The sequence below is a fragment of the Canis lupus genome, chromosome 2 (genome assembly GCF_048164855.1).
Source record: "Canis lupus baileyi chromosome 2, mCanLup2.hap1, whole genome shotgun sequence".
NCBI lineage: Eukaryota > Metazoa > Chordata > Mammalia > Carnivora > Canidae > Canis > Canis lupus.
This window is the reverse complement of record NC_132839.1, coordinates 4,253,286-4,278,344: the sequence shown is the minus strand read 5'-3', so window position 1 is coordinate 4,278,344 and position 25,059 is coordinate 4,253,286. Positions and strand designations below refer to the sequence as shown.

Here is a 25,059-nt window from a genome sequence, read left to right as displayed (position 1 = left end):
TAAAAACCTTGGCTAGTAAATCTTTGTTCCCTGAGTGTAGTTTATAATACTTCCTTGTCTCCATGTGGGTGTGGAATTGGATACTTCAAAGCTTGATTCAGTGGCGGATAGTTTTAGAACTGACTACCTAATTTATTTTATTTTATTTTATTTTATTTTATTTTATTTTATTTTATTTTATTTTATTTTATTTTATTTTATTTTTTATTTTATTTTATTTTATTTTTTATTTAATCTAATTTAATTTAATTTATTTATTTTAAATATTTTATTTATTTATTCATGAGAGACACAGAGAGAGAAAGAGGCAGAGACACAGCAGAGGGAGAGTGTAGGGAGCCTCATGTGGGACTTGATCCCGGGTCTCCAGGGTTAGGCCCTGGGCTGAAGGCGGTGCTGAACTGCTGAAACACCGGGGCTGTCCCCTAATTTATTTTAATTAATTCTCTGTCACATGACCCATATTGGCATTATTATGACAAAACAAGATACTCAACTCACTGGATGATAGCATATCCTCATTTGGTAACTATGACTATAAACCAGACCTTGAAACTTAAAATATAACAATCAATTCTTACTTCTTTAGGAACTTGCAATCATTTGCAATTTTATCTTTCATAATCATTGAAGACAAAATTTTTAACAAATGAATAAATAATGTTTCATAGAGAACATATAGCCGTTTATGAGAACAAACTGCTTTCTAGCACTTTTATTTTTTTTTTTTTTTTTTTTTTTTTTTTTTCTTTTTCTAGCACTTTTAAACTTTCTCTTGTACCCATTATTAAGTGATGGTGAATAACACCCTGGAAGTTTTTACAGAGTGATGCGACTCATTTCATTTTATCCAATTTATTTTAAATAATTGAAATGTTAATCATGAACATATCTCTTCCTTGAGGCAGTGCCTCCAGTAATTCTTTAAGGAATTTACAGTGGAATGCCATAATATATGGAGTTTAAAATAATAAAATAACATTTTAAGAATCAATGGGTCATTAAAAAATCTAGTTGAATATCGAAGAATTGGAAGAACTAAAAATAAAACTATGGTATAATGGAAAATCTTGAAAATTTGGCCTAAATATTATTTAAGAGTAAGAGAGTCCATTAATTAACCCTTTTACAGGATCCTAATTATCGGCAGTGTTAACCAGGACACTTACTCTTACTCTTCAGTGGTGAATGCTTTTGTGGAAGGAGTGCCGTATGGTGCTACAGCCCATCTTAGTGATCTTATAAAATATTATACAATTTTTAAGGTGATTCAATGTGTAATCAGAGTTAAGGTTGTATCGTCAGGTTCTTAGATGTATTAATGTTTATTTTGGCTGTATTATACAGTAAGTATGACAGGCTGTTTATTTAAAGAAATCTAAAAAAATTGTGGAGACAGATAATATAATATATCTCTGTCAGGAGGTCATCCTTTTTTTTTAAAGATTTTATTTATTTATGAGAGACACACAGAAAGAGAGGCAGCAGAGACACAGGCGGAGAGAAACAGGCTCCCTGCAGGGAGCCTGATGTGTGACTCCACCCTGAGACTCCAGAATCTTGCCCTGGCCCAACCACTGAGCCCCTCCCCTCCCCAAGGGTCCCAGGAGAAGTCATCCTTCTTTTTTTTTTTTTTTAAACCTTGGCCTTATTTTGGTCAAAATACCAAGGAGAAAATAATATTAATGAATAGTAAGTATTGCACAGTACTTCTCTATTGTCTGGGCATAAGTATATTTCATTTATTGATTCAAAAAATATTTACTGAGCACCTACAATGTGTCAAGTACATTTCTAAGTGATTGAGATACCTCCGTGAATAAAATTAATAGAAAAAAAAGCCCTCTCTTAGAGATCACAATCTTTAGTGAGTGGCAGTTAATAAATAAGTGGTAAATTATATATTATTACTAGAAAATGATAAATGACAAGAAATAGAAACAGTAGAGTAGAGGGTTGAGTGTCTAGAGGTTGGGACAGAATTTTAAATTCAAGTCAGGATAAGCATCATTGGGAAGTTGACATTTGAACAAAGACTGGTAATGGAGCTATTAAATCCCTTAACTTCGGGAAAGAACATTTCAGAGGGTACACCTGTTGCAGAGGCTATTATGCAGGAGGATGTTGGACTATTCAAGGGGTGGTTAAGGAAGTCTGAGTAGAGGAGAAGGTGAGAGTATAGGGAACGAGTTTAGAGAAGCATTGGAGAACAGTTCTTGGGGCTTTGTGGACCATTAACTAAGGATTATAGCTTTTCTCTGAGTGAAGTGGGGAGCCCCATTGGGTTGGAGAGCAGTAACAGAGGGATGACGTGCTTTGACTTTTTATTTAAATGGATTACTATGGCAGAAATGTTAAACTACTTAAGGGGAACAAGATGGAAGAAGATTATTGCAGTGGCCCACGTTATAGTTTACAGTTTGAGCAAGGATGGGAGGAGCATGGGAAGTTGAAAGAAGTGTTTCGCTTCCAGATGTATTTTGAAGGTTGACCCCAGGAAATTTCCTATGGATTAAATATGGGATATGGGCAAGAATAGGCAAGGATGATTTAAATGTTTTTAGCAGGCAGACTAGAAGACTAAAATTTGTTTTGAGTGCATGGAAGGATTATACCTCGAGCAGCTTTGAAGAGGAAGAGCAAGATTTTAGTTTGCCTTTTTAAGAAAAACAAGTCATTGTCAAAATTTGGTATTTGGGCCACAAGTTCAGGAGTATGATTTGGACTGGAGATATAAATTTGAGGGTTGTAAGTTAAAATCATGTGACTGTATGCAGTCACCAAGTAAGAGAGAATAGAGAAGAAAAGAGAAAGAAGGATCGAACTTTGGGGCACTTCAAGTTAAGTGGTCTAGGAGAGGAGGACCCAATAGGAAACTAAGGGAGTAACCGGTGAGTAGAAAATCAAAAGAATTTGGTGTTCTCAAAGTGTTCCGAGGAGAAAGGAGTTCCAGAATTTGGGACATGCTGGGCTAAGACAAAAGAAGCCTTTGTACTGACTGCTGGAATTTTCTAAACTTTTAATATCCAATGCCTGGTAGGGGAAATGTAGCGTGGAAGGCAGTGTCTCTGAAAATATTGACCCAATTCCTTTTCAAAGAGTGTCTTGAAGGGGCCACAGTGCAATGGAACATACTTTGGGAAATACTGAATTAGAAGATAAATCTTTCATAGCTGATTGGGTTGTTGGCAGATTAAATGTGCTGAGAAATCTGTAGGAATCTTGAGTTGTTTAAATGTTCTATAAAACCAAGGATTATTTTATTTCATTCTTCAATTCTAGCTCTTCAGGGCAGAAGAATCTGCCTTTGGAGCTTATGAGGAAGGTGAATTCTTTGTTGGCTGTCCTTGGATAATGATGGAAATACCAGAAATTTCTAATCCCTGAGTAACATTGATTTTCCTATTTTTAAAATTAATTAACTTAAAAGCATCACTTTACTTTGTTTGTTTTTATCTGTTTAGTTGTAAGAAGATAAGTTTTCAGTCAGTATCTGTTGAGTTGAGAAATTGGACTTCCTTTTCATTCCAGAGCAACCTAGTTGTTTTACTTTATAATAGCATGTGCTATGCACAACGTATAATAATTTTTGTTGACAGAATCTTTCTTATACGTCAGATATATCTAGAATTGATGGTACTTCATAATGAGTTCTTACTTTTTAAATATGGTTAGCTGTTCTGAGAGATAATTGCCTTTACTTTGATGTTTCTGAAGTTGCACATTTTTAAGCTCTTTTGCTAGACTAATATGCAATGTCTATTTATCTTCTGCAAATCTTCTTAAGTTCTGCTGAGTTGAACAGCACTGTCAGTAAAATCCTGTTTTGTTATATTTGCAACCAACAAAATATCTGGTTTGTTTACTAAATATTGTCTGTCATTATGACTCATTAATAGTCCATTTTATAGTAGTATCTGATATATTTTCAATTTTATAGTTAAACTCTAAAATGGACTGATAACAGTTGAGATTGACAACATCATTGAAGCTTTATCTGTTTTCCTCATCGGGTACACTTTCTTTCTTGAAATACATAAGATCAATATTAATTTGAAGCCTCTTTTCATCAAATATATTGAGAAAAGTACCAGACAAAAAATTAAGAGACCCGAATTGAGCTTTGCCTCTGCTTTTTAACCACAGTCAGGTTTCTTAACCTTTCTGACTTTTCTTTTCCATAGAAAGAAGGAATGAATATATATCCACCTTGCCTGACAGGATTTTTATGACACTGAAATGAAATAATGTGTGTTATATATTATTGAAACACGTAAGATTTTATTACAGTTTTATTCTAATATTACACTTTGGTTCATGTATAAATTAATTAGTATTCATTGAGTTAGGTATAGATTGTAGATTTTCCTGCAGGATTATCTTGTGTATATCTTATTCATAAAGGCAAAACTTTAATTTCTCTGGATAGGTAGTACATGTACAGATATAGGAATCTAAGTGTCCTTCCTTGGTCTCTCCGTTTCCTACCTCAGAGGTAACATTCCAGAAGCATTGTATACAGATAAAAACATAAACGTTCATTATATGCCTCCTGCTCTTACAGAAATGGTAGTGCATAAAACAATATTGTTCTGTACCTTACTTTTTAATGTAATATATTTTAGGTATCATTTCATAATAGTGCATATACAGTTGCTTCCTTTTTTTTTTTTTTTCATTTGTTCAATCAATGAATTTTTGTTGTCAGGGGTAATGGTATCATTTTAGGTTTTGAGGAATAGTAGTGCACAAAGTAAACATAATTTTTTCTGTTCTCCTGGACCTTTCACTCTTTAGGTACAAACAGTTCAATGTATATATATTAAATAGTAAGTATATTAAACATTTAAACATATATGTATGTCAAGTAATGATTAGTTCTTTGGAGAGAAATAAAGCAAGATGGAAGAAAAAGAGTGATGGCATGTATTTTTATATATGGGGGTTATCAAGTCTTCACTGATAAAGTGGCATTTATGCAGAGATCTGAAAGAACTAAGGGCGCAAATGCTGAGACTGCCTGAAATGAGAATATTTCAGAACAGAGTGAGAGAGAATAACTCAAAGATGGGATCAGAGAAATAATAGGGATTTGGATCATACAGTCATGGAAAATTATTGTAAAGACTTTGATGCTGTTAGATATATGAGAGAACATTGAAGATTTTGAGCAAAGGAGTGACATATTTACATGGTTTTCAACCTTATGTTATTATAAAGAAAACTTTGGTAAATTCTTTATAATACTATTATGTATATAAATGGAGTTTGTGTGTGAGACACTTTTTAGAAGGTTTTGTGCAACTTTATAGGTTTAGATTTTACTCTCAAAATAAGTGTTTAATATCAGTGTTTAAACCTGATAACAATGTCAGTTATAGATGTTAATTATTATATTAACCTTGAATTAATATATTAGTTTTGTAGATTAATAAACTTTGCTTCTAGCTTTCCTAAGGCAGGAATTTTATCATGTTGAACCTTCAGTGGCTTTGTAGGCCATTAATATTATTGAATTATCCTAAGATCTGATACCTGAAGTATATTTACAGCTATATCTTATGCTTGATGTTTATTTAGTATATAAATTTCTAATATTTAAAACAATGAAGTTAAGAGATGGTTATGATTAGGTTACAAAAGCCTTGTTGGCTTTTCCAAATGACTCCAGTCAAGATTCCTTAACATTACTAATTGTCAGAGAAATGCCAATCAGAACCAGAATGAGGTATCACTCCATGCCTGTTAGAATGTCTATTATTAAAAAGATGAGAAAGAATAAGTGTTGGTGAGGATATGGAGAAAAGGAAACCTGCTTACACTGTGGTGGAAGCTCAAACTAATACAGCCACTGTGGAAAACAATATTGGAGGTTCCTCAGAAGATTAAAAATAGAACTACCCTATGATCCAACAGTTTCATTTCTGGCTATTTATCTGAAAGAAGCAGTACTAACCTGAAAAGATATCTACACGCCCATATTCATACCAGCATTGTTTACAGCAGCCAAGAAATGGAAACAACCTAAGTGTGTATCAGTGGATTAAGTATGAAGATGTGGTATATATTACACAATGGAATATTGTTCATCATTAAAGAGAATGAAATCTTTTCCATTTGTGATGATATGGGTGGACCTTGAGGAATTATATGCTAGATGAAATAAGTAAGACAGAGAAAGATGAATACTACATGATATCTGTGGAATCTTTTAAAACAAAAAAAATGAGCTCGGGACACCTGGGTGGCTCAATTCGTGAAGTGTCTGCCTTCAACTCAGGTCATGATCCCAGGGTCCTGGAATTGAGCCCTACATTGGGCTCCCTGCTCAGCCTGCTTCTTCTTCTTCTTCTGCTTGCTGCTCCCCCAGCTTGTGTGCGCGCTCTGTATCTCTCTCTTTCGCTTTCAAATAAAGAAATAAAGAAAATCTTAAAAAAAAAAAATGAGCTCATAGTTAACAGAGAACAGATTGGTGGTTGCCAAAGACAGGGTTGGGAAATGGGGGCACAGGTAAAGGTCATCTAAAGGTACAAACTTCCAGTTACAAAATACATAAGTACAAGGTATGTAATATGCAGCATGGTGATTATAGTTAGTAATACTCTATTATGTATTTGAAATTTGATGAGAGTACTTCTTAAAAGTTCTCCCTATAAGAAAAAAAAAATTGTCACTGTTTGGTGATAGATATTAACTAGACTTACTGTGATTCTTTCATAGTATATACAAATATTGAATCATGCCCGAAACTAATTATTTCTTCTTTTTTCAATTATATTTCAATTAAAAAAAGGATTCCTTTAAATATTCATTTTTCTTTGGTTCATACAAATGAAATTATTCATATGGGCCAATTGATGATGTTGGTGATGTTCTTTTGGGTTAAGTTGGATCTTCTATCCAGGAAAAAGCCCTTAAAATTTCAAAATGTTTTCAATTTATACCTTTGTTGCCTGGGCTCATATGCATATGCAGTATATATATATAGGCCAAATCAAGTAAATAGTTAAAAAAAAGTAGCTTTTTCATTTATATATGTATACATGTGTGTGTATACGTGTGTGTATAAAAACTACTTTTCATTTTCATTTATATGTGTATCTTCATAGGTAAATAGGCCTATGTGTATATATATTTCAAACTTACTCTTTAAATTATGAATTTCTTAATATCTTTTTTTTAAAGATTTTATTTATTCATGAGAGACACAGAAAGAGAGAGAGGCAGAGACACAGGCAGAGGGAGAAGCAGGCTTCATGCAGGGAGCCGGATGCGAGACCCAATCCCGGATCCTGAGATCACACCCTGAACCAAAGGCAGCCACTCAACCGCTGAGCCACCCAGGCGTCCCTGAATTTCCTAATATCTTAGCACAAACTAATGGCCAGGGATTAATTAGCCCTAAAAGGGTATAATAAAAGAAGAAAGGCAAGAATTAAATATCTACTATGATTAATGAAAAAAGGATTAAACATTGAGATTCATATTGTTATTTAGGATTCCTCAAGTATTTTATGATTACTTAGTACATGAATATTATCTATGGGTTTTTTTTTTTTTTTGAAGGGTGGGTCAAAGATAAAATAGATTTAGACTTTGTGAGAGGGTTTGGTGGGGGAGATGGAACAGAAGAAATCAATTAATAACTGAAAGTTGACTGTATTTTTACTTTGATGTATCCGTGTATTAAAACATCTCAAGAAATTCAGGTGCCTTGCAGTACCTAGGTGCACACCTAGCAAATGATTGTAGGTAGAGTAAATGAATAGGTAGGGAATTTCAGGATATCTTCTGGCAGGTTGTAATTGATGCCACTCAGTTTTAAAAAATGGCTTAAATGTTAAAGTTCGTCTCTATCAAATATTTCTCACTTTATAAATAATCATGGCAGTGACATTTTAAGAGAGTCTCAAGTGGTCACCGAGATAATGATTAACGTGTGATTGCAGTAGAATCATCACTGGAGAGAGCGGTCACTGGAGCTGCAGAGCCAGGTCTCTTGGGTTTGTATCTCTGTCTCGTCACTTAAATTGTGTGATGTTAGGCGAGTCAGGGGCTTTTCTCACCCTCATTTCCCAATGTCTAAAATGGGAATTACAGTTTTACCTACTCTTGGGTTCTCTGTGAGAATTGGTTAAGTCTACACATTCAAACCACCTAGAATAGTCTCTGCCACTTAGCAAACTGCTATTGTCTTTTTTTAATAGTTGATTATTTGATTATCACAGAAAAGATTTAATGTGTGTGCTTATTTCCCGGCTAGTCATTATTCCTTAGTCGTTTTTTTTTTTTAATTCCTTAGTCTTGATATTATTTTTCATTAGGCATAAATCTTTTCTTTTAAAAATCTATGCTATTAATTTTTGCATTGATAGATCAACATGTTTGGGTCTGTACTTAAAATATTATCTTTTGTCCACACGAGATTACAAAATATTTTTTAAATGAAGTATCATGTTATTAGCTTGTGACTTATGTATTACTGACATCAATAGGGTTGACCATGTAATTTTTTTGAAGAAAAATTTTAGTGTCATTTAACTACTTGAAGCTCACTTTTTTCTTCTCCTACACTATTGAAGTTTGTGTTTAAAATTGTGTGCCAAGCAGTTTTTATAAAAATACCACTCAGAATTGCATTTTAATACTAGTTTTCTTTTATAGTTTAATGTGAATGAAAGAAAAAGAAATCCCTAAATGCCATTCTATTTTATGATTACTTATTCATTCTGGAAATTAACATTTTTCTTTTAAGTTTGCAATTATGGAGCACTTAAATTGACTTTAAAAAATAAAAAATAAAAAAAAAATAACTCTTATGCGATACTGTTAATTCACTCTATCAGTAAATCAATTTTCTGATTTTCTTTGTACTCCGTTTGTCCTTTTCCCTCAGTGTTATTTAAAGGCTCTCTTTGTAGCAGCAGGACAGGGTGCAGAAACTGGGCATTTGAATGAAATCATTCTGAGTTTATTTGCCTTTATGTGAATTTTTACCTCCCTCCCAACCTCAGTTTCTTCATCTGTAAAATGTAGTTGGTAATAGGCACCTCATAGCATCATCGGGACTAAAGAAATGCAAAGGCAGAGGCTTGATATAGAGCTCCAGACATAGTTAGGGTGCTCAGTACACATTTTGATTTTGTTCCTTTTCTTTCCTCTGTCTTCGCCATTTCTCTTTCTTTACTGTCTGTTCCACCTTTGTCCCCATTTCTTCTCTTCCCTCCTGTACCTGTTAAACACTATTAACCATTTCTATGAATATTGTGTCATGTCCGGAGACAATGGGGTTAATAGACAAAAATCTCTGCACTCATGGATCTACATTTAGCAGGCAGAAAATGGCAATAAACAACTGATTAACAGGAAAACATCAGTTAAGTGCTGTGATGAAATCAGCCATTAACATTCCTGAGGCTTTAGCCCTCAGCCCTTGGTTTTCAATCCTTTCTTTGTAATCCTGTATCTGTGGCCTTTTCTCCCCTTTCTGTCATTATTTAAACAACAAATGATTACTCCTAAATCTACATTTCCAAGAAAATTGGGAATATTGGAATATCAGTCAAGATAAAGATAAAAAATGAAAGCAGAGAAATTCAGTTCACACAAAAAAGGGTTAAATGTAATAAAGCATTTAAATTTATTAACAATTTCATTATTACTAGATTTTCTTCCTCTGATTTTTTCCCCTCCCAGATTAACTGTTTACTTAACTCATGGACACACTATGAACTGGCATTCATTCTATGTTAGTTAAGAATTAAAAAAAAGGGGGCAGCCCTGGTGGCTCAGTGGTTTAGTACCGCCTTCAGCCCAGGGTGTGATCCTGGAGACCCGGGATCGAGTCCCACGTCTGGCTCCCTGCATGAAGCCTGCTTCTCCCTCTCCCTCTGCCTGTGTCTCTGCCTCTTTCTCTCTCCTCTCTGTGTATTCTCATGAATAAATAAAATCTTAAAAAAAAAAAAAAAGAATTAAAAAAAAAAAAGAATTAAGAAAAAGAGCAGCTCCCGGTGGCTCAGAGGTTTATCGCCACCTGCGGCCCAGGGTGTGATCCTGGAGACCCGGGATCGAGTCCCACGTCGGGCTCCCTGCATGGAGCCTGCTTCTCCCTCTGCCTGTGACTCTGCCTCTCTCTCTCTCTCTCTCTGAATAAATAAAATCTTAAAAAAAAAAAAGAATTAAAAAAAAGATTTTGGACTATTACAGATTAATGCAGATACATTGAGAAGACAAAATTTAATTATCTAAGAAAAAATATTTAGTTACACGGCTAATTCGTCATAATAACTGAGAGTAATAAAATTGCTGAAAATTTCTGGGGCACCTGGGTGGCTCAGTTAATCATCCGATTCTTGATTTCAGCTCAGGTCATGGTCTCCTGGATGCTGGGATGAGCACGTCCCCCCTTGGGTTCCATGCTCCACACTCTGCAGGGAGTCTACTTGAAGGATTCTCCATCTGTCCTTCCTCCCCACACACTTGCTCTCTCTTTCTCAAATAAATAAACCTTAAAAAGTTATGAAAAATTTCTATTTATAAATGAATATAGTTTTTTGTTTCTCCTATGCTATAGTTATTTTAAACAAAGCCACTTGCAAACACCTCAGTAAATGAAGGCGAGTATCTGAGAGGCCTGTAGATTATCATTGAGAGTGAAAATGCCTTGGCTTCATTTATGCTGTTATTAAAAATACCTCATCTCTTACAAATATTTTTTTCTTATAATAATATAGGGATGCTGGTGCTTAATGCAGTACCTTGTGAAAAGTAGATGCTCAATTAACTTTTCTCCAATATGCCTGATGTTGCAAAGTGAAACAAACCATCAGTGGTTAGATTCCAGTATTTAGTAAAAAGCTAGGCTCTGTCTCTACATGTTCCAGTATATAAGCACCAAACCAAACACCTACTCAGTTATTGTAGAAGGGCAAACTATTCCAGAATACGTTTTAAAAGTAATAAAGTTTTTTTTTTAACACTGATAGAAAAAAATGCAGAAAATTAGACTCAACTAGTATATTTATTACTTCTATATGGACAAAAAAATTCAGTATTTTGTGTTATTTAAGCATGGCCAGGATGCACTTTGTTCTCGAAAATATCTTAGCGGTTCAGATATTTAGTGTAGTGATAACAACCATTTTGGAAAAACTAGTTGACAGTACCTACTAAAGATAGACATACGCGTACCCTTATCCCAGTATGTCCACTCCCAGGCATAGGTGCAATAGACATCAGTACGTATACGCCTCAAAAGACATGGACAAGAATATTCACAGGAGCACCCTATTTATATTAGACCCAATCTGGAAACTGCCAAATGTCAGCAGTAGAATAGATAAATTGTAGGATATTTACCCAGTGGAATATTCGGTAGTAATGAGAATGAACATATTGCAACTACATACAGCAGCGATGAATCTTACATAATGTTTAGTGAAAGATACCAGACATTACATATTTTGGGATTCCCTTTATATGGAGTTCAAAACGAGGCCAAGCTAATTCATGATACTACAAGTTAGGATTCTGGTTACCCACTTACCCTTGACAGTGGTTATGCCTTGGAATTGGGGGGCGGGGGTGACTAAAAGACACACAGTAGTGTTCTGGAGAACCAGAATGACTTGTTTTTGGATATGTCTTCTGGGTATAGGGATCTTGTCAATCTGTGAGAAGTTCATAAACTATCCTTTTGATATTTGTTCCCTGCTCTATGTATCTTGAACTCCACCTAAAATTTTCAGGGAAAAAAAAAATGTGTTCCAGTTTAGCATGGGCCTGGTATGAAAGCACGCTCAACTCCGGATGTGTGTATTAGTTTTTGTTCTGTGTTAGGTTGTTTATGGCTGTCTTTTCAGATTACTTGGAAGGAGTGTGAGGGGTGCTTTTAAAATTACACAGGCCGTGGGATCCCTGGGTGGCTCAGTGGTTTGGCGCCTGCCTTTGGCCCAGGGTGCGATCCTGGAATCCTGGGATCGAGTCCCGCGTCAGGCTCCCAGCGTGGAGCCTGCTTCTCCCTCTGCCTGTGTCTCTGCCTCTCTCTCTCTCTTTCTGTGTGTCTATCATAAATAAATAAAAGAATAAATCTTAAAAAAAAAAGATAAAATAAAATTACACAGGCTGTGAGACACCTGGGTGGCTCAATGGTTGAGCGTCTGCCTTTGGCTCAGGGCGTGACCCCGGGATCCTGGGATCTAGTCCCACGTCAGGCTCCCTGCATGGAGCCTGCTTCTCCCTCTGCCTGGGTCTCTGCCTCTCTGTGTCTCTCAGGAACAAACAAAAATCCTTTAAAATAAATTGCACAGGCTGCCCTTTTATCTTTTTATCTCCAATTCCCTTCATATATATATATTTTTTTCTTTGGGGGTGGGGGCCTGCATACCTTCCTCTCTTCCTTTCTCTTTTCTTAAAGGCCATAGTTAACTGTGATGTCCCCTGAGAAAGCATGGTGTCTTTCGGGTCTCTTGGGTTGAAAAGTTTGAGGACTCTTGGGCAAAGGATGTTGCTCTTTTGAATTCTGCAGCGTGTTAAGCTTCACGAGGTGGTAACAGGTACCCCGGACCCGGGGCTCAGGAGCAGGAGAAAGCGCGAGGCCCGGCGGTGGGTGGCGCGGGCGCGGCAGCCGCTCGCTGAGGCGGCCTCGGGCGGGCTGTGCTGCCGGAAGGCAGGTCGGACATTGCTGAAGATGGATTTAGTCCATCTCACAGTGTTGCCCAACCCTGGCCCTTCCCTTCACAAAAGTAATCTTGCTTGAGAGAAGTACGTGGACAAAAAGAATAGAGGAGAAGGCGAAGGAAAAGGTCTTGAAACTTTGGAAAGGAGCACTGGCTTCTGGGTGCAGCCGGGACGTGAGAAGGCCCCAGGGGCCAACGCCAGGAGGATATGGCGGAGGCAGGGCCCTGGGAAGTAATGGAAAGAAAGGAGGCTGGAGATTAGGAAGGGGGCTGGCCTCAGGGGCCGAAGGACCAAGACCAGGACTGGTCGGGGTAGAAGGTCAGGCAAGAGAAAGGCTTAGTTGTCTTTTGAGATGTTTAATTAATCCAAGAGTCACTAGAATCTTAGATATTCCAAGGAGTCAGAAACTACTGAAACCCTGGCAGTTTAGATGGTTTGTGTTCCTTTTTTCATTTCTTTTTTTTCCCAATTAGATACAGTCTTCCTGGAGCCAGAACATCCTTCTTATCCCACAACATAGTTTTGTAGTTTTGACTAGGGGATAAATCAGGCTATTGTAATAAAAATTTGCTTTGGGAGGGAATCCCTCTTTCTTGTCATCCTTTGTCTCCTAAGCCTGTTAAGGAAGACTCACGAAGGGAAAAAAAGAGATCTGAAGAGGAGAGGACAGGAACGAGAGTAACAGGTGAAGGGAGGAAGAAGATAAATAGGGGTAAAGAGGATGGAAGGTAAAGAACATGCAGAAATAAGAGGTAGGTCAAAATTGAAGAGAAAGGGGACTAGGAAAAAGGAGATGGCACAGGAGAGCACATGAATTTAAAATAAATTAAGAGGATTCCTGGGTGGCTCAGCGGTTTAGCGCCTGCCTTTGGCCCATGGCATGATCTTGAAGTCTTGGGATCGAGTCCCGAGTCGGGCTCCCTGCATGGAGCCTGCTTCTCCCTCTGCCTGTGTCTCTGCCTCTCTCTCTCTCTATGTCTATCATGAATAAATAAATAAATAAAAATCTTAAAAATATTATTGAACCAAGCTAATTTTAAGGTGTCAAAATTTTTGCTTTAAAGTGTTCAGTAAAATCTATCAAGGAATACGATTTGTGGTTCAGATACTTGGTAAGATTCGTTCTCCTATTTGCAAGTTTTAGGTCAAGAGCCAATTTTTTTTTTTTTTTAAGATTTTATTTATTTGAGAGAGAGAAGGAAAGAGCACGAGTAGAGGGAAGGGACAGAAGGAGAAGGAGAAGCAGACTCTGCTGAGCAAGGAGCCCAACCTGGGGCTCGATCCCAGGACCTTGGGATCATGACCTGAGCCCAAGGCAGATGCTTAGCTGACTGAGCCACCCAGGCACCCTCCAAATTCTAATATTTCAAGAAAATTTGTTTGTGTCTAGTTATTTTAACACTAAATTATTGATTTCCAAATGGTTTTTGGGTGGTAAGAAAATACTCAAGTGGAACATTTTGATGTTTACTTTAGTAATGTAATCCCTCCAAACAGAAATCTGAAAAATCATAATTTATTGTAGCATTTGTGGGCAGGAGGCTTGGAGGATTATAGACTTTCATTATCAGTTTGCTATGAATTATGTCACCATCACTTAGTTAGGGTTTATGTTAACAGAGTTTGGTTCTTACAGATATCTATACTTTTTGATACAGTGAGCCCTTCTCAGTTTTATTACTTATAAAATATTCATAGTCTTTGCCATTTATTAGTCTCCAGTGCAGGTGTATTATTAGAAAAGGAAACTGCTAGATGACTCTATCGTGTTCATTCAGTTAGATGACACAGATGAAATTCAAATCATCATGAAAACTCTTGCTGAGATACCTTTTTGTCCACGCTTTGTGTAAAATATAATTATATAGACTTTTTCTATAACTGTAATCAATTTAATATTTGATTATATTTGATCATGTTTTCAAGGACTTAATTTCTGAATTTAAAACTAATAAAAATTAATTGAACATGGGATCCTACATTTTTTTTTTGTTTTCTTTTGTTTTTGTTTTTTTTTTACATTTTGGTTAGGTATTGTTTGTCGTATGCTGCAATGAATATTTTATATCATCTTCTATTTGTATAGCTGTCATAGTTTATTAAAAATATGTTACAATCAGAAAGGCTCATTACCAGCTTCTTTTGATGATAATGGAAATCCATAAGGCTTCTCTTCTCTCTCTCTCTCTCTTTTTTTAAATTTCAGAGACTCTCTAATGGTATAGATATGCTATACAAACACGTTAATTCTGACTTTTCACTAGCTCTTTAACTCCCTGAGAGAAGTGAATACCTGTGCACCTTCTAGCATCTTAGGAGAGCCTACAATTTAGAGGTCTCATTTTAATTTGGTGGTTCCTTATTATAATTGCAAAAACAGTGGTAAGGAATGAAATCATAACCATTTCTATCTCAAAAAATATACCATGCTTCAAAGGTGCTGTGGTAAATTGTGCGGATACTTCAGATACTTGGTGTATGTGTAACTGAAACCAACATGGGCCAGAGACACTGAGAAACAACACTGGCCTTTTTATTCTCTGTAGGAATTTGAAAACCTAATTTAATTTCTGTCATTTCCGATAGGCTTCTCGGGTGTTCTTTTGGGATGTTGCCTCTCTGTCCTCTCCGAAAGTCAAAGTCAGGGACAGCTTTGACCTCTTGCTTAGCAGCTGTTCAATGTGCTTTGGGATTCAAATGATTAAAAAAACAAACAAAAAAAAACACAAAGAACACCCGGGGATCTTCCCGTGTCCTTCCAGCTTTCCTGAGTCCTCCATCTGATGGGCAGGAAGTGAAAAAATGCTGATGGCTTAAGATTCAGCTGTACCTGAAGATGGCAGGGAGCATGATGTCATCATATATAGGTAATCACTGCAGATGGTCAGGCTTTTGTCTTAAATAGTCAGGAGGAAAGTATGTCAGCCCTGGGAATGTGTAAACTGCACGTTGCAAGGTTTTTCATATATAGATTTATGTGTGCCTGTGTTCATTTCCGCATTTGTTCTTTTTCTGTCTTTGTCCCCTGAATATTTGAGGTAGCTAATGCTAACGAGATTTCAGTGAAATATAAACAGAAACTAAAATCACAGCCAGGAAAAATAGAGGCTGTAACAGGTTATCACGACTGGGGGGAAGCCATATAGATCATAGCACATGTAGTTACTACGCCAGAGCTGTTATTTGGACTCTAAGCTTCCCAAAGGCCAAAATGAAAAAGGAGATAAAGTCATATAACACTTAGTATTAAATAAAAGAAAGCATGTCACATTGCAGGGGAAGCAAAGCTTTTCATTGCATTTAGCTCTAATAGAATTTCTTCCTGGAGGCTTTAACACTGACTTTTGCGGTGACAGTGCCCTTGACAGTATCAGTACAGCTAACGCAGGAAGGAGATTCATAGGGCCATGTCTGCAGAACCTATAGTCCCTCGGTGGAGGTGGAGGCCTTAACACCAAAATCAGCCCTGTGGAGGTTTGAGAATGCAGCTGGCTATAAACGGATTTTATCCAAGAATATAATCTAGACATAGAATAACGTATGCTTTTAACAGGTCTTAGTACTATTTTTCTCAGCTGCAGTTGGCTGTACGATGGATGGTTATATTACTTAGGAAGAGTGTTTTTTTCTTTTAAAGATTTTTTTCATTTATTCATGAGAGACACAGAGAAAGAGGCAGACACAGGCAGAGGGAGAAGCAGGCTCCATGCGGAGATCCTGATGCGGGATTCGATCCCGAGACCTCAGGGGTCACCACCTGAGCCCAAGGCAGACGCTCAACCACTGAGCCACCCAGGCGTCCCCCTGGGAAGCGTTCTTTTTTTTTTTTTTTTTTTCCTGGGAAGAGTTCTTTCTTAATTGCAGGCATCCTCTACTTGTTTGAAGGTGAATCTGTAAGAATTTATTAGTAAATTTATTTGCTGATTTTTTTTTTAAACTGAAGGGCCGTTTTTTCTTTGAAAATTATTGGAAATATGTATTAAAATAATTTGCATATGTGTGTGAAACACATAACCAACTCCCAGAAAGTTATTTGAAGCTTGTTCCTCGATATGCTTAAAAACTATTCTTGATGATTAAAAAGAAGTCAGTATTAAACTTCAACTTTTGCTTGTAATTTCTGTGATATACTCTACTTATTGATGCCTCACTGTTTTCTACCTCATTCTTAATTTAAGTTTGTAGATTGTTTTGTTGGGTTTGGTTGTGGTCACTCTTTGTATAGATTGTAGAGGTGAGTGGTCCATGAGTGCTGTAAATCCAAGTCTTGTATGAAACGTGTTCCATTTTGGAGGGAGTAGCTTTTTATTTTTATTTTTTTAAGACTTACGTGTTTTAGAGAGATGGTGCACATGCGTGGATGTGTGCAGGCCTGAGCAGGGAGAGAGAGAGAGAGAGAGAGAGAGAGAGAATCCTCAAGCAGACAACACCCCCCCCCCCCCCCCGGAGGAGACTGACAGGGTCTTGACCCTGCGATCCTGAGATCCTGACCTGACCCCAAATCAAGAATCGGGCACTTAACCAGCAGAACCACCCAGGTACCCCTGGAGGGAATAGTTTTCTAAATGGAATTTAAAAAATCCAGTGCAATTCAAGATTCAAAATTTCCCAAAAGATCATTCTTTGCAAGTCACTTGATTTGGGCCATTAATATTTGCCATTGTAAAGTCGCTAATATGTCACTTAAGGAAAATTACTAAAAGAAAGGGACTTTGTGCTACATGTATAAAATATTACTCCTGGCAAATAATCCCGCAGGAAAGTGGTTTTCCTCATACTGAAGCTTGAAGAGGTTAAGGAATTTGATCAGAACCAGAGTGGCAGATTCAAACTCAAAATTTTCTGACAAAGTTACACTACCTCTCTGAGCCCAGGTTCCTTATAGGTAAAATGTGCCAAGTCCTAGAAAACTCACAGAATCATTTTGGAGATTAATGAGATCATACTTCTAAAAATTAGCACAGTGCCTGGCATGTAACTAAACTCAATAACTTGTAGCTCTAAAGAAAGAAGTTGTTACCATGATATCTCCTAAGTGTGGTTTTTCAGTATACTGGGTTTGGAAGCTCACTTTAACATAGTTTAGTTCTTTTTCATGATATAGTATATTCAGAAATTACCAGACCTAAAGGTAAGAAATTACCAGCAGGTGGAGCTCAATGTCAAAGAAACCACATTTCTGAAATTGGGATGTTTTTCACCTTATGTTTTAAAAATCAAACTAAATGCACACAGTTCGGAAATGTAAATATGAAGTTTTTCTACGTTTAACATGTCTACCAGAACTCATCACCCTGCAACATAGTTCTTCAACATGTAAAAATAATGCTTAGTTACTGCTACCATAGTGAATTCTTTGTTATATCATGATGACGATTCATATGGATGACTAAGACACGCTGAAGGTCAACCTCATTTATAGAGACTGGCTTAGAATTTGATCATTTCATCCAGTAATCGGACTGATAATCTCAAATTTAACTTGTCAAAACCACCAAATCTCCCACTCTCACCGTTTTCCACTTCTTAGTAAATGGTATCCCCTTGAATAAGCTACTCAAGCCAAAACCTTGGGAGAAAAGCATTGTTTTTTTCATTTTTTTCTCAAATCTTACATCCATTCCATCAGCAAGTTCTCCTGATGCCATGTCCAAAATATAACCCCAAGTCCCACCTCATGCAGCATTTCCACCGTGAGCATCCTAATAAATGTGACCATAAATGTGGCCTGGACTACTTCAGTCATGCCACCTGCTTGCCCCCTTGCCCATCCTACATTGATTTTCTATCAGTAATTAGAGTGATCTCTACGTGGTCTAATCGGTCTCCTGCTAATGTCCCTCCAGTGGCATCTCTCTGTAATCAACCTAGAATTCAGATTTTGTACCATAGAAATGATCTTGTCCCTGCCTGTCTCCTCCCAGTGAGGCCTCCCTCCTCTTCTCCCATCTCCAGCCTTTCTGATCGGATTGTCCTTGACTTCCCAAGCTTCTCATCTCAAGCCCTTTTTGTTTCCTCTAACATATATATATATATATTTTTTCTTTTTTCTTTTCTTTTTTTACCAGGTTTTCATATGATTGGCCTCCTTCTTTCCATCACTTTAGCTCAAATACCATTCGTTTGAGGCATCTCCGACTGCTCTAGCTGTAACGGGCTACCCTGCTGTCATTAGGTATCCTGTTGCCCGTTTTCGCTTCTTACAGAGCACTTCTAGCGTCTTTACTGCCCCTCCTTCTCCTCCTCCTCCTGCTACTATTTTGTTGGGTAACATTTACTATGTAGTAGGGTTCTAGAAAGCATTTCTGTGCATTAGATACTTTAATATGTGTATTTATATTTAGTAACTCACTTAATCATGGTATTTGTTTATGTGTATATGTTTTTAGTATCTGTTTTCTTTCCCTGTAATCTCTGCCAGCTTCCCAAACTGTAGCTCCAAGAAGACAGTTATTTTCATTTTGTGTACTGCTATTTCCTTAGTTCTGTGCAGTACTTGGCACGTAGAAGAGGGTCTGTAAATATTTTTTGAGTACTTGGCCAGCTCTTAGAATCCATAATAACAGATAGTCATTAAATATTACAATAATCTCCTAGGAGAAGAACATTTTCTTTCTTTTCTCTTTACTTTTCTTTTCTTTTCTTTTCTTTTCTTTTCTTTTCTTTTCTTTTCTTTTCTTTTCCTTTCCTTTCCTTTCCTTTCCTTTTCTTTCTTTTCTTTTCTTTTCTTTTCTTTTCTTTTCTTTTCTTTTCTTTTCTTTTCTTTTCTTTTCTTTTCTTTTCTTTTCTTTTCTTTTCTTTTCTTCTTTCTTTCTTTCTTAGACAGAGAGAGACAGAGGCAGAGACACAGGCAGAGGGAGAAGCAGGCTCCATGCAGGGAGCCCAATGTGGGACTCGATCCCGGGTCTCCAGGATCAGGCCCTGGGCTGAAGGTGGCGCTAAACCACTGAGCCACCTGGGCTGCCCAGGAAAACATTTTCTAAGGAAGAAATCATGCCTGACCGATTATTCTTAGAGTTCTTTTCTATGAAGATAGTAAGGTATAAACTTAGGTTTTAGAAAAGACTTTGACAATGTTCTCTACCAAGGATTACTAAATCGCAAGTCACCATTGGATGGGAAATATGCTTTTAGCATGACCCAAGAAAAGGCTTAAAATCAAAAGCCAAAAGATAAGCATCAATAGATACTCATTTAACTCTAGTGTAAAGTGTAAAGATCACAGCGCCTCATTATGGGTTGAATTGTATCCTGCAAAAAGAGATGTTAAAATCCTGATACCCAATACCTATAAATATGACCTTATTAGGAAATAAGACCTATAGATATAATGAACATAAGACGGGGTCATTGGAGTAGGATGTAATCCAATAGTACTGGCGTCCCAATAAAGAAGAGAAGGGAAGACAGCCATGTGAAGACACAGGCAGAGAATGGGGTTATGCTATAAGCAAAGGATTGCCTGGGGCTACCAGGAGCTATTAAGACACAGGAAGGAAGGATCCTCCCCTAGAAGTTTTGGAGGGAGCATGGGTGGCCCTGCCAACACATTGATTTCAGACACTGAGCTCCAGATCTGTGAGAAAATAAATTTCTGTTGTCTTAAGCTGTCCAGTTTGTGGTACTTTGTTATAGCATCCCTAGGCCACAGCTTTAACGTCCATTGTGTTTATTATCTTTATTACTGATCTGGAAGTCTGCCTCATAAGGCGGCTCGATGACATCAAAATGTCCTAGTTCTGAAAAGCAGAACCAGTCAGTATTAGGTGAGCAAAGGAGACATAACTGAATTAACTTTTCTCTGGGCTAGACCAAGAAGCAAGACATCGAGCTACTTCAGATTCTTTATTCCTTGACTGTAAACATTAGTTTCGATTTACCAGATTTAAATTTTGCAGTTTTTATGAGCCTGTGAATTTATATGCCAGGTACCTAGCCAATGCTAAGTGAACATTGAAAGAATAAGTGAGTAAGACCAAAAAGAAAATAGGAGGTAAAGATAGGAAAATACAATTAAATTTGTAGGTGTAATAATATGCATTACTATGTTTAAAATGATCTAGGGGGGAAAATGAGACCAAGGAAAGAATATTGAGCATCAGTATGCATTGTCTCTTGAGTATGTTAACCTATAGCAGAAAGATGAGTAAGTTGCCACTACATCCTGTGAGACTCTTTTTTTTTTTTGGCAGCAGAATGCTTTTGGTGAGGTGGAGCAGGGACCGAGCCCAGGTGACATAGTATAATGGTTGATTGCGTGAATTCTGGAGCAGAGTTGCTTGGACTGGAACCGTACGTTATCCCCTTATTGGCTGTGTGACCTTGGGCAAGTCATTTCAGCTTCCTGTGCCTCCGTTTTCTTATCTGTAGACGAGGGCTTGTAATAGAGCCTGTCTCACAGGATTATTCTAGGAGATTCAATGAGGGAATCCACTTCAAGTACTTAGAACAGCGCCTGGCTCATAAGAAACTCCCCACCCCATGTTGTCTGTTATTATTTATTAAGTGTAAATTTCATAAAAATTATTCTCAGGAGGTGAAATAGGACTTTTCCCTGGTGGACGTGACATAAAGAAGTATTGTTGTTACGGACAACAAAATAAAAATGTGCATGTGTTTAAATAGAAAAACAGGAAACTAGGAAAGAGATAAATTCTATTTATTTTTAAATTGCATTGAATTGGAAAGGGAGGCTGAGGGTTTAAAGGGAGGAGATGTTACGATGGAACTGTGACTCCAGGAGAGTTTTACTGAGTCTGACTCTTGTATAGTAGGTTTCTTTTGCTTTTCCTATTTTGCTTTTTTTTAAGGAGTTCCTTAAACTTTGGCCCATTTTACTTTATTTATTTTATTTATTTATTTTGGTCCATTTTATTTATTTATTTTTTAAGATTTTATTTATTTATTCACGAGAGACACACAGAGAGAGAGGCAGAGACACAGGCAGAGGGAGCAGCAGGCTCCATGCAGGGAGCCTGATGTGGGACTCGATCCCGGGTCTCCAGGATCAGGCCCTGGGCTGAAGGCAGCGCTAAACCGCTGAGCCACCTGGGCTGCCCTTTTTGGTCCATTTTAAAGAATGTTCTGTCCAGTATCTGGGTATGGCATCTGGCACCTAATGGGTGCACAGTATCTTCTCTTTAAAAAAGAAAAAAAATGAATGAAGAAAACCAGGGTTTACGTAGCAATTCACAGATTATTATAGAACAGAGGATCAAAACAGGAGCCCCATGTTCAGATTAAAAATTTTGGATTTTTTTAATAAAGATTTTTATTTATTCATTGAGAGACAGAGGGAGAGATTGAGAGAAGAGCAGAGACACAAGGAGAGGGAGAAGCAGGGTCCTTGCAGGGAGCCCGACGTGGGACTCGATCCCAGGACCCCGAGGTCACGCCCTGGGCCGAAGGCAGGCGCTGAACCTCTGAGCCACCCAGGGATTCCCCCCAAATTTTAGGGTTTTAAGTATCCCAGACGTCCTACCGTTTCTCCAGTCCTATCACCTCATTATATGTTGTTAAGCTCAAAAACTCTTGCTGCTAGGGAGTTTTTAATTTTTATTTTTATTGGGACCTTGAAGATCATTTACGCACAATGGAATTTCTTTCTTTCGGGCTCATCGGAGTCACAAAGCATTGGCGAGCGAGGCCTCAGTCACGGCAGCGTGAGCTCCCTAGGTCAGAGGCGCTCGGGCGCAGCCGCCCGCAACGAGCTGTCTTAAAAGTTAGGCGCATTCTCCGAGGTCTCAGGATCCAAGTTCCCGAAGCACAAGGACGTGTTCGGGTGGTAAAGGAAGAAAGCGAGTGATCTTACTTAAAAAGGAATCAGCAGGTCGGTGTGTTCCTGAGGCCCGGGTGGCGGGGCCCTGGGTGGCGGGGCCCTGGGTGGCGGGGCCCTGGGTGGCGGGGCCCTGGGTGGCGAGGCCCTGGGTGGCGAGGCCCGCCTGGCAGCCCCGCCTGGGCTCCCTCCAGAGGCGCCTGCCTCCAGCCAACAGGGGGAGACAGCAGCGGCCGGGCCTCAGGCGGTGGCCCTGGGCGGCGGGGGGCTCGGCGGCGCCCCTTCCTCATGGAGCCGGGGAGCAGGTGCCCGTGCTGTGAGCGGCGCCCGGAGGCCGGCTGCTCGCAGGTCTGCAGGGCCTGCGCCCTGAGGCACGGCTCGGCCGCTCCTTCCACCTCAGGAGCCGGGAGAGACCAGGTGAGGGGGAGGCCGCCTGCCCAGCGCCCAGCACCTCGGCCCCTTGGAAAATCAGGAGTGTTTTGTCGCCGCTTCTGTTTAATTCTTTATCTTTTAATTCGCCGCTCAGCTCAGATCTGCGGAGAATCTGTGCTTTCCCCTCTGCCGAAGCCCAGGGAGCGGGGCGCACTCCTGTGGGGAGTCTGAGGGGAAGCCGTGCTCATTCCACAGTGTGCGACTGTGGAGGTTTTCGGTTCTAAAATTTCGTTTTTTTTTTTTTTGTTTTGTTTTGTTTTGTTTTAGTCAGTTGGGGGAGGCCGACTTTACCTTCCTATTTGTGGTTTCTGTGAGGAAAGGAAAGTGATATTTCTCCTGTTAGGTGTTCAGCGATCGTGAGCGGCCGCCCGGGACCCGACTCCGTGACGTGCTAACCTCCAGCCTGCCGTCTCTGTCCCAGATCTGCTGTTAGCCAAGAATTCTGTTTGCCCATTATTTTGCGGTTTAAACCTAATTGCCTGCGTCGGCCCAGCCCCTTAATTTACCCCGTGTGTGGTTTTGGGCCGTCGCTCCTCCACCTCCTCGGTCACGAAAGACACATTCGGGCCCTCAGGTAAGCACGGAAAACGCCCCGATGGTCTCCAGTGACCACACGCCTTCGGGGGGGATTTTCTTGCGTTGCTGAGAGTTGCAGCGGATCCGTGATTCCCGTCTTACTGTCCCCAAATCCAACATTTCAGTGAAGGGGCTCTGAACACTGGTGTCCTGTCGTCACCGAGTAGGTCCTGTTCGTCAGCGGAGGATCACTCCGTACACTTGTAAGTTCTGAGTGATCGAGATTCATGGAGGCCGCCAAGTTTACAGCGTGTGGAGTCCATTGGTGTCCTGCTGTCCATCTGTCGTTTCATGTGGAAGGATGTGATGAAGCCCAAGACAGTTAGGGACTCGCAGCCTTGCTGGTGGCTTGTACTCCTCTAGTTTTCTGTAGCTTTGCAGGAGAGTCTTGCTTCCTTTTTGCGCTTCGTTTCCTGATATGTACCTTTTAGGACACCTTTTTTTGATATATTTATTTGTATTTTTATTTTGTGTTCGAAACGATTGTTCTCTATTTTTTGGTTTTGGAATTGTTTTTGATTCTCAGTTTTTATTCATTTTCTTTTATATCCACTCGTAACTGATGATTTATCTTTAGTTATTCGCCATTGACCTAAATATACTAAAGATTACTGATGGTCAATCTCTATCCTTTTAAACATTTAAACATGTACTGTTGTTGGTCTGCTCAGTCCGATGTTACTGCGCTCAGTCAGACACAAACATATTCAGGTTCGCATATAATAGTTTCTGTGGTGATTTCGTACCTGAATTGATCAAAGGAGGGTTTTGGGTTTTTTTAAGATTTTATTTATTCATTCATGAGAGAGACAGAGAGGCAGAGGGAGAAGCAGGCTCCATGCAGGGAGCCCGATGCGGGACTCGATCCCTGGTCTCCAGGATCACGCCCTGGGCTGAAGGTGGTGCTAAACCGCTGAGCCACCCAGAGATCCCAAAGGAGGGTTTTTTTTTTTTTTTTTTTTTTCAAAGGAGGGTTTTTAATTCTTAAGGGGTCACTAACCATCTTACATAGGGATGTTCTGACATCTTTGGTTTTTACTCTCTGATATTCTTTTTCTTTCTTTCTTTCTTTCTTTCTTTCTTTCTTTCTTTCTTTCTTTCATTCATTCATTTATTTAGGGACACCTGGGTGGCTCAGCGGTTGAGCGGCTGCCTTTGGCCCAGGTTGTGACCCCGGGGTCCTGTGATTGAGTCCCGCATTGGGCTCCCTGCAGGGAGCCTGCTTCTCCCTCTGCCTGTGTCTCTGCCTCTCTCCCTCTCTCTCTCATGAATAAATAGATAACACTCTTTTTTTGAAAAAAGATTTTATTTATTTATTCATGAGAGACCCACAGAGCGGCAGAGACACAGGCAGAGGGAGAAGCAGCCTCTCTGTGGGGAGCCCAGCCTGATACGGAACTCGATCCTGGACTCCGGGGTCACACCCTGGGCCAAAGGCAGATGCTCAACCACTGAGCCACCCGGGCGTCCCTCTCTGATATTCTTTTAAGATGTTTCTAGTGAATCCTGATGACCACAAGATGCATACTGACTCATGAGGTCTTATTTTAGGAGGGAGCCTTCCTCTTTTACCAAACTTGGATTCCCCTGGAAATGGG

General features: G+C 38.9%; 1 protein-coding gene across 20 annotated transcripts in view; it reads left to right on the top strand.

Annotated features, from left to right (window-relative positions):
* The window catches only part of FER (FER tyrosine kinase), a 432,700-nt gene that overhangs the window by 129,040 nt on the left and 278,601 nt on the right, over positions 1–25,059 (top strand). Inside the window, exon 11 of one of the 20 annotated variants that reach the window (XM_072788379.1) lies at positions 20,874–20,970. The exons of 17 other annotated variants lie outside the window; for them this stretch is intronic. In XM_072788379.1, the coding sequence (XP_072644480.1) occupies positions 20,874–20,924 (51 nt within the window). In that variant the 3' untranslated portion in view covers positions 20,925–20,970. Of the gene's footprint in view, positions 1–10,362; positions 10,502–20,873; positions 20,971–22,726; positions 22,871–25,059 lie in introns of those variants that run through there. 2 more of the 20 variants (XM_072788374.1, XM_072788369.1) reach the window with 2 other exon arrangements.